The sequence below is a fragment of the Myodes glareolus genome, chromosome 5, assembly GCF_982192425.1.
Source record: "Myodes glareolus chromosome 5, mMyoGla1.1, whole genome shotgun sequence".
In the NCBI taxonomy this organism is placed as follows: Eukaryota; Metazoa; Chordata; class Mammalia; order Rodentia; family Cricetidae; genus Myodes; species Myodes glareolus.
In genome coordinates this window covers 61,186,428-61,200,558 of record NC_142030.1, presented here as the reverse complement: position 1 = coordinate 61,200,558, position 14,131 = coordinate 61,186,428, and the positions used below count along the sequence as shown (strand labels likewise).

General features: G+C 39.7%; 2 protein-coding genes and 1 pseudogene across 6 annotated transcripts in view; 1 reads left to right on the top strand and 2 right to left on the bottom strand.

Moving 5' to 3' along the window:
* The window catches only part of Mroh9 (maestro heat like repeat family member 9), a 67,610-nt gene that overhangs the window by 25,616 nt on the left and 27,863 nt on the right, over positions 1-14,131 (bottom strand). For 2 of the 3 annotated variants that reach the window (XR_015737895.1, XM_048421351.3), the window contains exons 11-17: positions 13,852-14,006; positions 12,692-12,857; positions 11,192-11,337; positions 10,056-10,193; positions 8,189-8,309; positions 5,800-5,937; positions 3,517-3,693 (exon numbers count right to left, since the gene is read on the bottom strand). Coding sequence is in view for 2 of the 3 variants with exons in the window: in XM_048421351.3 (XP_048277308.1) it covers positions 3,517-3,693; positions 5,800-5,937; positions 8,189-8,309; positions 10,056-10,193; positions 11,192-11,337; positions 12,692-12,857; positions 13,852-14,006 (1,041 nt within the window). In the remaining variant the exon portion in view is untranslated. The remainder of the gene's footprint in view (positions 1-3,516; positions 3,694-5,799; positions 5,938-8,188; positions 8,310-10,055; positions 10,194-11,191; positions 11,338-12,691; positions 12,858-13,851; positions 14,007-14,131) is intronic. The other variant, XM_048421352.3, reaches the window with a different exon arrangement.
* Positions 4,623-14,131, top strand: part of LOC125391771 (uncharacterized) — a 252,517-nt gene continuing 243,008 nt past the window's right edge. For 2 of the 3 annotated variants that reach the window (XM_087906348.1, XM_087906345.1), the window contains exons 1-2: positions 4,623-4,743; positions 12,530-12,706. In XM_087906348.1, coding sequence (XP_087762474.1) covers positions 12,590-12,706 — 117 coding nt within the window. In that variant the 5' untranslated portion in view covers positions 4,623-4,743; positions 12,530-12,589. The remainder of the gene's footprint in view (positions 4,744-12,529; positions 12,707-14,131) is intronic. The other variant, XM_087906346.1, reaches the window with a different exon arrangement.
* Positions 7,102-7,945, bottom strand: LOC148122094 (protein FAM133B pseudogene; annotated as a pseudogene).

The following is a 14,131-nucleotide window of genomic DNA, read 5'->3' as shown; positions in this document are numbered from 1 at the left end:
TTAGCTCAAGTATGTTCATAGCAGCATTGTTTGTCATAGCCAGAACCTGGAAGCAACCTAAATGCCCCTCGACCAAAGAATGGATAAGAAAAATGTGATATATTTACACAATGGAGTACTACACAGCAGAAAAAATAATGACATTTTGAAATTTGCAGGCAAATGGATGGATTTAGAAAATATAACATTAAGTGACATAACCCAACCCCAGAAAGACAAATATCCTATGTACTCACTAAGTGGCTTTTAGACATAAAGCAAAGAAAAACCAACCTATAGGCCACAACCACAGAGAAACTAGACAACAAAGAGAACCCTAAGAGGGACATACATGGATCTAATTACATGGAAAGTAGAAAAAGACAGGATCTCCTAAGTAAATTAGGAGCATGGGGACTATAGGAGAGGGTAGAAGGAGTTGGGAGAGGAAGGAAGGGGAGCAGAGAAAAATATATAGCTCAATAAAAAAGACAAAAATGCTTGATTTTTTCAGATTATAGAAAATATAGTTGGTTTAGAAAACATGTTATCTATTAAGGAACAAAGAGTTCTTTATGGCAATTAAAATACATCTTAAAGGTTTCTATAAAAAAGAAAAACAAATTATGACATTCACAAATAAATGGAGCTGGAAAATAGTGAGTCGATAGAGGTAAATATCATGCATCTTCTCTCATTTGTAGACATTAGCTTTACATTTTTAGGTGTAATGTTTCATTTGGAATGCTTATAGAGGTCAGGAAATTAGTAATTGCCATAGAGGAAGGGTTTTAAAGTGGGGGATAGAAAGCAGTAGCAAAATGCTTACAATAGCTTACAGGAACACAAAAGGTTAAGTTTGTGTGGGATATGGGAGAGCAGGGTAAAGGAAGAAACATGGGGAATGTTATTTAACACTAATGGTCTTTCAAAAAAAGTAATATAAAATCTACTACTGTAGACACTTTCTATGTATGTCTGTTTATATGTATTATATATGCATTTTTATATATGCATGTTAAAATAGTCAAAATAGAGTTACCTTACAATGGGAAGACAGTATTTCTACTAGGCAACACAGGCTAGGAAATGAGAAGCTCAATGGTGGGATCTTGGCTAATGAGGTCTCATAGACAGATAGGCATTACAGGCTATCGCCAATGCCCAAAATGACCACTCAGAACGTGACTCTCTTGCTGAAGACAACATGTACTTGACCCATAGAGCTTGGGGGAATTTGAACTGGTACTCATTTGGAAGCTCCATTCCTACTGGATAGTTGTTTATAGTTCCAGAAAAGAAAAAGAAATGTCCGATCTTATCCAGCTGTGAACCTGTGAACTACAATAACAGCTGTGAACCTGTGAACTACAATAACATCTGGCCCAACAAGATATGCCCATTGGTGCAATAGTGGCATGCTTATCAATTAATCAAATAAACTAATTGGATTTAAATCCAGATCCACAAGAAGAAACCCATAGCCAATGCCATTCTCAGGCCAAAAACTTGAGGCCAGACAGGTCACAGATCCTAAGGGAATACCTAATACTATTCTGCTGCTTATATATATGAAAATGACTCCTCATTACTGGGAGTTTAATTCCTAAATCTGACCTTGAGACTTTCTCCACTTCAACTGTAAATTTCAACAAAGATTCTTAGTCTTAAAAGAAAAGCTGTGTTCTATCATTTTAAATACTATTATTTAATGTAATTGTTCTTAAGTGTTGCTAGTCTTCCTCTCTTCTATTTTTCTTTTTAATTAATAAAATCTATTTAAGTTATTGAAGAGCAACTCTACAACCAGTTTAGGCTCAGAGTTGAAGTTATGTCATGTATCAGTTTTGATGCTTAGTTACTTGTTCTTTGAATTGCTGGTTTTCAATAGTTTTCCCAGATAGCAACTGAAGCCAGTGAGCAGGAGTCTGGTTCATAGAAAGCCTCTCTAAGTTGTTCTTTCTTCTCACATATCTTCTGTGTTTACAGTATGATTATTTTAGTATGACAGCACTAGTGAGTATGAAAATAAGACAAGAAGTTAGGAGGGGACCTGTTGGGAAGACATAGAGAAAGTTGGATGGGGGCTTATATTTGGTTATATTTCATTATACACATCAGTGATTTTCAACCTGTGGGTCGTGACCCCTTTGGGAGCAGCGTATCAGATATTCAGCATATCAGATATTTACATCAAGGTTCATAACAGTAGCAAAAATTACAGCTACAAAGTAGCAACAAAATAATTATATGATTGGGGGTCACCACGACAACATAAGGAACTGTATTAAAGGGTCACAACATTAGGATGGTTAAGGAACACTGGTATCCATGAAGGAAACTCTCAAAACTAAAGAGAAATTAAAACAAAACAAAGTCTTATATGTTAATAAATATTTACTTGCGGTACTACATACAACTTTGTAATCCTGTAGCGAAAACAGTGTGCTTTAATGGAGTGCAGTAATACTGAACAGGAAAATAACTTCAAAGCAAAATTTGAGTGAAAGAGAATTTAAGTCCCTACTTTTTGACAAATCAGTTTCCAACTGAAGATATTTTTTTTATTTGTTTTTATTCTTTGACAGTTTCATATATGTATATGATGAATTTTAGTCATTTTTATCTCCTGTCATTTTCTTCTCTCTCCTTCTTTTCATGAAGCCCCCTGCTCCTCGGCAATTCTTCTACTTCCACATCTCACTTGTGTAGTGACCCCTGAATTTAAGAAAGGCTGCTTGCATGAGTGTGGGCGGAAAGTTCCTTATTGGTGCATGGGTAATTTATCAGAGGCTACACCCCTGGAGAAAGCTACATCCTTTTCTCTAGACACCACTAACTGGCTTAGTCCCTCAAGGAAGGGTGGCCCCTATGAGCCCTTCCTCCTTCCTTGATGCCATGTTGACGAGCTCAAATCTTGCGCAGGTCTTGTGTGCCTATCCACAACTTCAGTAAGTTCATTGGCACAGTGGCCATACCATGGCCAGATGATATCATTTTTGCAACACTGTGTTCCAGTCTCTGCCCCTTGTGTTCTTTCCAGCCCCTCCTATGTGATGTTCTCTAAGCTTTGGAGGGGGAACAAATAAACTCTTAATGTTATAATAACTTCTGTGACTGTTTTACAGGTTGGGAAACTGACACACCAAGACTGAAGAAATATATGTTATTACCATGATATCAAAGGTAGAAGAGAGAATAACACCCACCCAGCCCAGGTCCAGTGTTGTTGTTGTTTTTGTTTTGTTTTTGTTTTTGAGACATGGTTTCTCTGTAGCTTTGGAGCCTTTCCTGGAACTCACGTTGTAGACCAGACTGGGCTTGAACTCACAGAGTTCCCCTTACCTCTGCCTTCTGAGTATTAGAATTAAAGGCATGCAGCACCACTGCCCAGCTTTCAGTGTTAATCAGTGTATCCACTAAGCTGAAATGTATCCAGGGAAAGAGAGCTGTCTTATGCCAGCTTATTCTAGGATGTAAGATTATTCTGCACAAAAGTTGGTGGTCTTACACAGTTAATCACACGATGTCACTCACATGATCCATAAGAGGGCAGTAGCTGGAAGCGATCTTGACACACATTGCGGAGTAGCTGGCCTTGTCCAGTTTGCTCAAAATGTTTCGGAGGGTGAGCATGGCCCGGATGATAACAGTGTTCTCTTTGGAGAGAAAAGCATCCAAGATTGGGAGTAACAGGTTGCAGACATTTTCTATCTATGCAGGAAAGGAAGAGAATGGTAAAACTTTGGGACTAGGAGACTTGAGCGGATAACTGGTATGTACGCTTCTGAGTTTAGCACGTCAACTCACAAGTCCTCTTTAAAACCATTAAAGATTTTTGTAAACTAAATGCTGTAAAAAGTTGTTGTTATAAAGGAATCACATAAATTTATAATTAAGTACAATCAAAAGTAGTATTAAACGTGATCACTTCTAACATCTTTTGCTAGTATGTATTTTAATATTTTCTATGTACTTAAGGCTATTTATGAACTGTATGTGGATGGTTGGAAGAGTAAATAAAGCCATGTTATGCATTCCTGCACAATTCCATATTTTATAACATGCATTTGAAATGAGCCATGGTAAGAATATTCATATTAGAAAAATTTTTTATCTGCTTTTTCAGAGAGTTGGTACTAAATATTTAACCAACATATCTGGTAGTGTGGTCTCTAAACATGAGAGTAAAATATTTAAACAGAGGAACTGAAGAGCACCAGAGGCAAATCAGAGCCAAAGCGAACAGACTGGGAAGGAAAAGAGAAATGAGAGACTCCAAAGAAGCAAAAGATTAGCTCTTCACAGTATATATATCATCAAGAGTTAAGAACTGAATCCATTCCTAAAGGTACCTTTGTCTTTCTAAGAAGTTTAGATCTGTGTTTCTCTACCATTGTCCTTCTTACCTTGGCATAAAATCTCCCTGTTATGAACACCATGAAGAAGAATTTTGGAGAAAGCAGCAAATAATTTTCTGTTTAATAAAGGAGCAAAAACAAACCTCTTATTGACTTGAATGTTTTTTTAAGCATATGGACCACAGCTCATGAATTTAAAAATGCAAAAATAGTTCTCCACTGATGGAAGAGGGTTATCTGTCTATTGTGTTGTTTTCATTGGTCAATAAAGAGACTGCCTTGGCCCTTTGATAGGACAGAAAATTAGGTAGGCGGAGTAAACAGAATAGAATGCTGGGAAGAAGGGAAGTGAGGCAGAAGCCATGGAGCCAGCCACCAGGTCAGACATGCTGAATCTTTTCTGGTAAGCCACCACCTCGTGGTGCTACAGATTATTAGAAATGGGTTAATATCAAGATATGAGAGTTAGTCAGTAACTAACTCTCTAGAGATAATGGGCCAGGCAGTGCTTAAATGAATACAATTTATGTGTTGTTATTTCTGGGACTAAGCTAGCCGTGCGGGAGCTGGGTGAGGCGAAAAGCAGGCCTGCCTGCAGCCCCTCACTATACTCCACAAACAGGCTTGAAGGCTATGATCAAATAGACAAAGATTTATTATTAGGTCCACTATTGAATCAGCAATGATTTGTGGGTATCTACAGTTTTAGGATTGTGCAATATACTTTGAAATTTGGAATTACAAGACATGGGGTCCTGATTAAATTTATTAGAACTGGAAAGTTGCTCACACGAGCTTGTGGGAAATGTCTCTTACTGTCATCTAAGGACCTAAACAGACAGACCTGTGAACCACAACCAGGAGTTTCTGGTTAGCAGGCTTGAGGAGGGCACAACAATTTGCATTTGTAACAAGTTTCCAGGTGACTCTGATTCATGTGGTTCAAGGACCAAAATTTGAGCATTACCATTGCAGAATAAATTCTCCTAGATGGGATGGCCTTCAGAGGGAGGAGTCTGCTAGAGGTCAGAATATTTAATGAATTCTGACTTGAGGTGATCGTCCAAAAGGGCAAAGAATGCAATCACATATAGGTGAAGGGAGAATGTCATGAGTGGATGGAAGAGGTCTGGTGGGTACCCCAAGAAGGAAGTCAATGAGTACACAAATATAGAGAGGGAATGGACAGGTGTCTATGATTTGACCTGAAAGAGGGGTACTTACTCTGAGCAATGATGCTAAATAAATTCTGAGCATAAGACATGGCTTTATGGAAAAAATATGAATAAGGTGGACAAAACCCACTAAGCTATTTATATTCTCTCTATTCCATTGAGTTTCAGACTTTGATGGTTTTAGCTGTACAGAAACTGAAAAAAACATCAACGTTTCATTACAAAATGTTGAAAAGTAACAAAACATCCAATTGTGACACACATCACACTTCACTCACACATACTTTGCTGAAAACAGGTGCCATGCTTGCGATTTTCTGAAGGCTCATTTTGCTAACTGAAGGATTGGAATCATTAATCCAGTTTCTGAAGAGAACCAAAAATTCCTCGGGTAATGATTCCTTGAAGAAGTTGTTCAGTAACTTTAATAAAAAAAATGCAGTTAATAAATTAATGAGTAGGCAGGACTCCTTCCCACCTCCCCCTTTGACTATATATATATGTGTATACATAAGTGTATATATGTGTGTGTATTTAAAAAATATTTACTAAGATTCTGGCAACATCTTTATGTAACAAGATATAGCATATACCAGGCCTACCACTCAACTTGTTTGTGGCAAAAGGCTTAGCTTCAATATGAAGCTGTTAAAAACAAAAACCAAAAGTCCTGCTTTTTACATGCTAAATATCTTGTGTGCCACTAAACATAGTAATGAAGTCAAGACAGCAAGAGTAAAGAGTTAAAAGTTAAACACTACAGCCTCAACAAAATCTATACAAAACATAAAATAGCTATCACTGGCTACGTAACCCCTTCTGACTGGTTAAAACCTGCATAAAACATCCACTTTAGAATTGTTGCTATCAGTTCAGAAGGTACCAGTGTCTACTAAACACTTCCTCGCCAAAGTCAAAGTGTAGGCAGAATTAAATCAAATGACATAACACAATCTAACCCTAAAAGACATTCAGGTAGCTATTACTGAAGTGGAGGTAAATACCAGAGTTGTGGGGCTTTCTCATGCTGCAAAGGGCTGAGTATCTCTGGTTCATTCAAAGCAGCATACAATGGATATCATTAACCACAGTCAAGGGCAGGACTGATGGTGCCCAGCTCTGACCTCCCAGGGAGCATGGCTACTGTGTCCATAAAAGTAGTGTGAGATCAAAGGCACACTGTTCTGGTAGCTAAAGAGATAGCAAACCACCCCCACCTTTAAAAGCTCCTCCCCCAAGTGAATCAAAATATACATGGGGAAAAATTAAAATACACTTATCTACAGCATAGGAATTTTGAAATATTAATGTAACCCCTACTTTGAAAATTTCCCCAGAGCCACGTGATTATTTCGGGTCACATTTTGGAGATGGATTCAAACTGTTTCTGTTGACTTATCCTTACGTACATCTAGTGAAAAAAATATTAGCTTTATTCCAAATATCGTAACCACTAGTATGACTGCAATGTACGGTTTCCCAGAGTCATTGAGGGCTGGGAGAGAGGAAAAGATGTTCAGACAACAATCATGGCCTTTCATACAGCAGCATTCGTGTGGCTCCTGCTAGTCCAGGGCAGGTCTAAACACAAGGGAATTCATGCACGGTACTACATATGTCGTAGTCTTCACAGATCAGAGCTCCTTCAACATTGCACCCTGTAAGGGACCCTGGTCTTGCTGATGCTGTGACGAGTCAGAACTGAAGCTGGCAGGCTTCTTTTTCTTCTTCTTGCTGTCCTTACGCTGCCTTCTCTTTTTGGCTGTGTCTTTATCTGTTCTCTCGCTGTCTTCACCGCTTTTCTTCCTTTTCGCCTGTAGCTCTTCACACTCCACCTTTGACAATGACTCAGAAGTCAGTGCTCTATCTTCATACAACTTTCTTTTTTTGTTGAGTCCTTTAGTGTCCTTTTCTTTCTCAGTCACATCCTTTGACTTCTTTCTCATTTTTGAACCGTTCTTGCTGTCCAAGTCGGAGTCCAACACTGAGCTCTCGGGAGACAACTTTTCTTTTTCTTCTTCTTTATTTTTTTATCTTCATCTTCAGGATCTGAAGAACTGCGGGAAGAATCAGAGCTCGATGAAGAAGAAAATGAATACCAACCAGATTTCTTTTTTTTTCTTTTCTCTGTCTTTTATTTGTTTGTTTGTTTGTTTTTGGATGAGCTCTCATTTCTACTTAATAATTTTTCTCTGTGTTTTTCTAGCTTTTTCCCAATTCTCATTCATTTTTTCCTTCAAATTCAGCCAAAGCTTTGGAACTCTTATTTTTCTTTTCTAGTTGTTTCTTTACTTCTTCCCAGGTTGTCCTTGGTCAATTCAGATAATCCTGGATTGTTGGCCCTGAAGATTGGATTGAACTCCTTGATCGATTCAGTAAAGTCATGAACTTCCGTGGGCACAGCAGTCTGGAACACCCTAGAGCCCTCATCCCTGCATCCCCTGCCCCCGCATTCGGGTTGCAAGGTACCTGGACCTCTGTCTCTCCGCAACGGTGGTCCTCACCATAGTGGAGAGAGCGGCCCCGGGGTTTCGACTTTATATATGTTTTACTTTGTTAAATTTTCATGAGAAAAGTACTTAGGGAGATGAGATGCTGGAGTTTTGGTTTAAGTTTATTCAGGGAATGGGAATGAGAGCACACAGTTTGTCACAATGTACTATTAAAACTTACTTCAGCAAAGAATATTATTGTGACGATACTGTCTTCTGATCTTCTAGGACCTTCTACTGCAATCTTGTAGACATAATGTAGGGTCTCTGGGAACTGTGGGAAGTTACACTCACTGAGAGTTCTGTAAAGGAGCACAAGACACCAAATTAGTAAAGAAGAGAAATACCCTGCATTAACAAGGACAATGACAAGCTATCAGTCCTTACTATTGACTACCCAGGCTAGAAAGAAAGTCTTTCCAAAAAATACCCTAAGCTAAGGTAAGCTTCAGCATCACCACAAAGCTAGAGAGAAATAATTCTTTCCATATCGTCATTCATTTTCTTTTATCTCTTATTTTTTCCACGTTAAGAGAAGTCTTATTTTTACATAAGCATCCATCAATTCTTGACCAAAATGGCAATCCAAGGTAACCACACAGGCTGAAGGTCAGCCTTTTGGATTTGGATGGTGCTTTTCCTTTAGGGGCAACTTCAAGTTACTTCAGAGAAGGGACAGTAAGTTCAGAGTCATTAAATCATTTTCCGGGAACACTTAGTTGGTGGCCAGGCTTAGAGTTTTCTTCATAAACCATCCTGAATCCAACTGGTAAAGGTAGGATATTCAAGGATCATATGATAGCTTTTCATTTCAAACTTCATGTCCTTTGGCTAAAACTGTAAATGTGCACGCTGAACAGACTGAACTCACAAATATAGTTTTACTCCCCAAGTGAAGTTTATACCTGTGGAGCACATTTTACTTATGTAGGCATCAGTGGCTGCAGGCTAGACTGCGGCAAGGCAATGGGCCTTATTTTGAGTCTTATAGAGAACTTTGAAAATCTGAATTACCTTCGCCTGTATGGGACCACATTTTAATGAACTGTCTATATTTTCCTTGCATTCCCTACCTTTGAAAACACCTCTTTCTGAAGTTGTAAGAGGTCTAGTTTGTCAAAGTCTGTAAGGATAGAAATCAATTTCCCTACACAGTCCTGTTGTAGGAGCTCAGGCAGTTGTGGGATTTTTCTTAGAACTCCGTCTTTCTCCAATAGTGAAAGTTGATGAAAAGTAAATCAAAATGATAAAACTTACCAGCTACATTCATTAATAAATGCTATGTATTTGGAGATGATCTAAGGCATATGTTGTGACTTCTTTTATCTGTTGGGTTTTGCCAATTTAAAAAAATCTACATAAATATAGTTTTCATTTAAAAACATATATCCCCAAAATACACATGCCCACACAGTTACAGTTTTAGAAACATCTAAAGCTCAGGGGCCACAGAAAAAGTATTCTCTGAGTCAGTCACAATTACAAAGACCCTTTTATGACACCAAGGCCCTGTATTCTCTGAATTCTTGAATTTTCTGTGACTGTTGTCAGAAAATCTGATCCCTATAATCAAAAGGGTTAAATAAAAACAAACTGAACAACTCCTCAAAAATATTTCTACTGCAGGAAATTAATTTTTTTTTAAAAAAAGTATGTTCCATTATATTTTCCAGAATATGCTTGGCTTACTGAGGATGGACCTTTGGTAGATTTCTCTAAAGTTAGAGAGCATCTGACACTTTTAAATGTTCGCAAAGCAGAGATCAGCTAAAACCAGAGAGGAAAGCATCACATTTACCTTAAGCTCTTTGTAGGTAAGAGAGGGGCTATTTTATGGGTGGATGAAGAAGAAAAGAAAGGGAGAAAAAAAGAAAAAGAATTTTTCTCAGAATAAATATTTGAAATCACAAAAAAAAAATCAAAAATCAAGTTTCAATGTAGATTGTTAGGGAAGCTTTTGGGAATGTGTTCCCACGTGAGACACTGGAGGGAGATGCAGAAGAGAAAATGGGAAGCAAGAGTCCTACCCCAGTGTCCCCTGTTCTTACTTGGTGATGACCTGGATCCCGTACTGGTGATCCATGACTTGAGAAAACTGGTCCCAGAAATTCTTTTTCTCTAGAGCATCGTGCACTTCTTTTAGTCCAGAGCAATTCAGCAGAACCTTTAGGCCATCTCGTACGTAGCTGAGGCCCAGAGAAGAACACAAAGTCTAGGACAGTGACCTACATATAACTGAGTACATGCAACTTTACTTTCCGCTCTATCTTGGCAAGGATACAATTTTAGAGAGAAAGATGCTTCAGAGGATGGTAATTGTTAAATGGTTTTCATCTTCCCCGATGAACAGTGCATGGATTGCAAAAGTTAAAATATAAAATGGTAGCACATAAAATTTAGGTTGAATCACGTTAACAAGCTTACTATCTTACCCAGAAATGTAATGACTTGGTAGAACTATCATTTTTCTTTGGTGTGTGTGTGGCGGGGGGATGTTCTAAATAAGCAAGATAGGTTTCTGTCTTCTTAGTGGTGGTTTGGTTTGTATCTTTTTTAGAGGACAATGAATGGATGAAGTATCTTAACGAGATCAGCTGTGCTCTGTTTGGCTTAGATGGTCATACCAGACACAGCGAATAACCGACATTTGTACTTTGACTTTCCTTTCAAAATAGGAAAACTAGCTTTCTTATCCAAAAGGAAATGGTGACCTTTGTCCTGAAACAGAGGGCGGTTGTCATACTGCTCTCACCCACATCATATCCACACCAAACTATGATAGACTTCCAGTTTACAATCAGTATTTGTACCCACTTTTCTGTTTTGTGTGTGCAGCAACTTTGAGAGGTTGCTATTGGAGCATATGGAACGGCAGAGTTTGAATGTATCTCGCTTTGGATCCAATGATGCTTTATGCTTCTTCTTCTTCTCACTGACCTGACAGCAGGAGCCATGGGAACAAACCGTGTTCTGAGCTCATGACTCTTCTATGTGGTGCTCATAGAGAGGAGAGATCCTAGTGAATGGTCATGTCCTCAACATGACTGCTTTTCTGAAGGCCCTCTACTCTTAGAGCGGAAGAAATGTGAGCAGAACCTCCCACGGTCTTATAACAAGTCCCACACTAGCCCGCATGGGATGCTGGACCCTTCTCTCCCCCCAGCTCCAAAGAGCATTCTCTTACAGAGATCTGCCCTGGGCCGTGTCTTTTAAAAGCTGGTTGCAATAGAAGAGCTGAAGCATGAGGGCCATCAGGAACTCGGGGAAAAGCTTGATCACCACTTTCCTATAGGAATTCACAGGTAGAAATGTGCACAGGGCCTGGGATGCCTATTAGGGAAAAAAAATGAAGTTAAAAAAGGCAACTGTCTCCCTCCAAACATTGTCAGTCGTTAAGAGAGCAAGAAAGACTGCGCGCCTTCCCAGCCTCTTTCAGCACACAGGCGTACTGGAAAGTAGGAACTGGGCCAGGCACTCTTGGTAAGGAAATTCTAAGGCACTGTTACTGGTTCCCTCCCAGCTGCCAAATTTGTGGAAAGAAAGCTGGTCCTCACGGAGGGCTTTTATCCTAAGGTCTCCTTCCTGTGTAGCCATGAGGAATAACCTGACTAGTAGGCAAAGTCTTCATTAGGTTTCTTAAAACCCCAGGGAAGTGATGCAATCAACAGAAGGTGCGTCAAGTCATCCTTGAATAGCTTGAACCCTGCATAGTGACCCCGACAATACCCACTACCATCCATACACACATCCCAACACCTCATATCAATCAACAATGGCACCCCTGTTCATTAAATTTCTCTCATGGCCCAAACATCACCGTACTTGAGAGGAAACTGGTAGAGACACAGGTGATATCAGATACCGACAGGACCACTGAAGTTTCTGTGACTTAGCTGGTGGCTATCTCTCTAAAGTCAAGTACAGGTTTGCCCTTGGGCAGTTCCCTCAGATTCTTTGGCCTTCTTGTCACGTCAGTTGCACCCTGACAATTTTGAATGTAATTGGTCCCTATCAGCTCATAGGAGCGGATTAGGAGGTGTGGCCTTGTTGGAGTAGGTGTGGCCTTGTTGGAGGAAGTGTGTTACAGTGAGGGTGGGCCACTCCCAGTGTCACAGTCAGCTTCCTGTTGCCTTCTGATCAATATGTAGCCAGGAACATGTCTGCCTGCACCTTGCCAGGTTCCTTATCATGATGATAATGGACTGAACCTCTGAACTCTAAGCCGCTACCTGAATTAAATGTTTTCTTTTATAAGAGTTGCCATGGTCATAGTATCTCTTCACAGTAATAGAAACCCTAAGTAAGACAACAGGATTTGTGTTCTGCTCTCTGTCTTTCCAAGAAGCGTATAAGTATTATCTTGAATCATCCCAGGATTCTGATTTTAAACCATTTCCCTATGGAAGTGTGGCATGTCCTACTTACCTTAAACCATTCCTGTCACCCGGTCTCCCTCGCATGCACTACTATGTATTTATAGCCTGAATATAAATATTCATTCCTTATGTTTGTATCTTGGCAGATTACACGCACTATCATCAAGATGTCTCACACAATACATGTGTTTTAGGTGGATCCATGCATGAAGGAGACGGTGCCAAGGAGGCGTGGCCTAACCAGTGAGGATAGCAGATTCACCATCAGGAGGACAACAGGGAGCAGAAACACTCATGGTGGCATTTACCGCCACAGGCATCAAGTTGGTGGCATTCAGGGAGAAGCGCCTTTTTTCTATCAGGACTTCCTCAAACTCCCCAGGCTTTCCTTTCAGTATTGACAAGATGGTCTTCAGCACTTGGGGCGCGACACTTGGCTCGGTGCTCGCCGCTTTCCACATCAGAAGCAGAGCTCTGCAAACACAAGGTGTTGAGACCCATGCTCGCTAGGCGCCGTTTTAAGTTCTGCGCACCCAGTACAGGGGAAGCGGCCCCTCCTCCCCCACAGCGTCGGAACTGTAGACGTGGAGCCCCGGGATTCCTCTAAGCTCTTCTAGCGCACTTATTAGAGCTGTGCTGTCCCAGAAACTCAAAGTAATAGGTTCGGCTCTTTAAGATATCTTGTGGTCCTAGACCATGAGTTTCAGAGGAACAGTTAATGGGCAGAAGATTCTCAGTTAGTTTTAGTAACAAAATAAGTTTATTTTATGTTTTTACTTGCATATATGCATGTGGATGTCTCTCTCTCTCTCTCTCTGTGTGTGTGTGTGTGTGTGTGTATGTGTGTGTGTGTGTGCGCGCGCGCACATACATGTGGGTGCCTATGGATGACAGAAGAGGGTATTGGATCCCCTGGAGCCAGAGTTACAGGTGGTTGTGAGTCACCCAGTGTGAGAGCTCAGAATTAAACTCTAGAACTCTGTAATGGCAACTCTTAACCACAAAGCCATTTCTTTGGCCTTTATTTTAGTAATTAACTTTTTTTTTATTCTATTGGTGGGTATAAATAGCGTAAGTCTGTCCTTTATAAATAAGAAAATCTCTATGTCTGGGAGATTTTTCTCAAGGAAAAAAATGATTAAATTAACACAGGCAAGAAAAAATCATTATCTTTTTGAAGCAAGTTTGCTTTGGTAAGATTTATAACAGCAGATAATTTAACACCCTCCCCACAGAAACACTGATAAAATCTTGGGATCCTACTGTGTGCTAACCGTTATCCAAAGTTATGCATAACATATGAACATACTTAAATCTTATAGCCAGCATAGATGGTGCAAAAAAATGATTTTTTTTTCAGAAAAAGAGATTATGCCTAACTACAGTAAAGAAAGACTTTATCTTGGCCATATGACCATGGAACTTGTGGGTAAGTGTGTACAGAGAGGCAAGATGCGGGATGCCTTACTCGTCTGCAGGGACTGGGAACTCCATGAGTTGAAAGATCACCTTCTTAGGGGATGCTCTTATCAGCAGGCTGATAACCCGCAGCAAGACATTCTTCATGGTGTGGGAAGAATTCCAAGAGAGCTGCTCATAAATGTCGTCCACAATTTTAGACACCTGGAAGAAGCATCTTTGTAGGTCAGCAAAAATGTCACCTTCCTTGTTTACCTTTAAGCCTAGCCTTTTCTTGATTTTTATGAACTCAACCTTTATTGGAAGGACCAATGTAGCAATCAGCATAC